General features: G+C 42.2%; 1 protein-coding gene across 1 annotated transcript in view; it reads left to right on the forward strand.

The window, feature by feature from the left end:
• Positions 1–1,328, forward strand: part of tars2 (threonyl-tRNA synthetase 2, mitochondrial) — a gene marked incomplete at its 5' end in the record, with an annotated part of 22,948 nt that continues 21,620 nt past the window's right edge. The window contains 1 exon segment of the mRNA XM_014004703.1: positions 1–525. Within this exon segment, the coding sequence (XP_013860157.1) occupies positions 448–525 (78 nt within the window).

Consider the following 1,328-nt stretch of genomic DNA (forward strand, 5'->3'; position numbering starts at 1 on the left):
CTTCAGTTGGCTAATTTCAATGTAAGTGTTAAAAATCCTGTAGTATTATTGAAAGAAGTTTATTTAATCAAGTTTTAGCACGAGTCTGAAGGCGTAGAGCTTCATAATGGAGCACAGTGACTGCTGTTATCCGGATGCAGCAGGTTGGTTTGTAATTTAAAGTTACGGGCGAAGAGAAAATGACGCAGTTGTGGTTAAAGTGGCGTAAAAATCACAACGTTTTACACATTTCACTAAGTATTTCCTAATTCGTGGGGTTTGCACCGCAGCTCCTGTAATGCGCGCTCTGGCAGCTGCGGAGCGCGCACGCAGTTCCGAAGCAGCGTCACAGGTCGACGCCGACGACGTCACCGCTGCCTTTGTGGCGTTATGGCCGCTTGCGTAGAAGCAGGAGTTCTTTGATTTAATTGTTTTATGGGAACTGGCCTGTAGGTGGAAGTTCTCGTCATGACGGTGACTCGGTTGTTTCGGCTGCTGGTCAGAAACTCAGAAGTTCGCTTAACTTTCCGCAGGACTTACAGCAAGGTGCGGAAACCTGAGACTTCCAGCAGAAACTAACAGCTAGCGTTAGCATTAGCCACCGGGACAGTGTCAGTGTTGGGAGGGACATTTGATGTAAATAACTGGTTTAAAATGAGGGAATATACTAGTAATAAGGCTGTGTAGCTGTTTAATTAAACAATAACATTTAAAACCCAGTTGTAATGATGAGTTTATTGCTTGTTTTTAATTTTAAAGAACCAAGATGTGGAATCTGTTAGGACTGAGATTAAAGCATAAATTATTGTGATGAGTGGGGTCAAACCATTAGTTAACGTGTTACTTAGAAGTGGCCAGGTTTTAGTGTTATATATTAAATTGATTAGTAATTTTTCATGCTTTTTAAGTGTTTTTTAATTTATTTTATTTTATGTGTTTAAACTTGTTCCATTCAATTGACAATCTTTCAGTTCTCAGTGAGTCATCCTCACTCTGTCATCCTCACTCTGTCATCACTCACTGTCATCCTCACTCTGTCATCCTCACTCTGTCATCACTGTCATCCTCACTCTGTCATCACTAACTGTCATCCTCACTCTGTCATCCTCACTCTGTCATCACTCTGTCATCCTCACTCTGTCATCTCTGTCATCCTCACTCTGTCATCACTAACTGTCATCCTCACTCTGTCATCCTCACTCTGTCATCCTCACTCTGTCATCACTCACTGTCATCCTCACTCTGTCATCACTGTCATCCTCACTCTGTCATCACTAACTGTCATCCTCACTCTGTCATCACTAACTGTCATCCTCACTCTGTCATCCTCACTCTGTCATCACTAACTG

The sequence above is a fragment of the Austrofundulus limnaeus genome, unplaced genomic scaffold (genome assembly GCF_001266775.1).
Source record: "Austrofundulus limnaeus strain Quisiro unplaced genomic scaffold, Austrofundulus_limnaeus-1.0 Scaffold26, whole genome shotgun sequence".
NCBI lineage: Eukaryota > Metazoa > Chordata > Actinopteri > Cyprinodontiformes > Rivulidae > Austrofundulus > Austrofundulus limnaeus.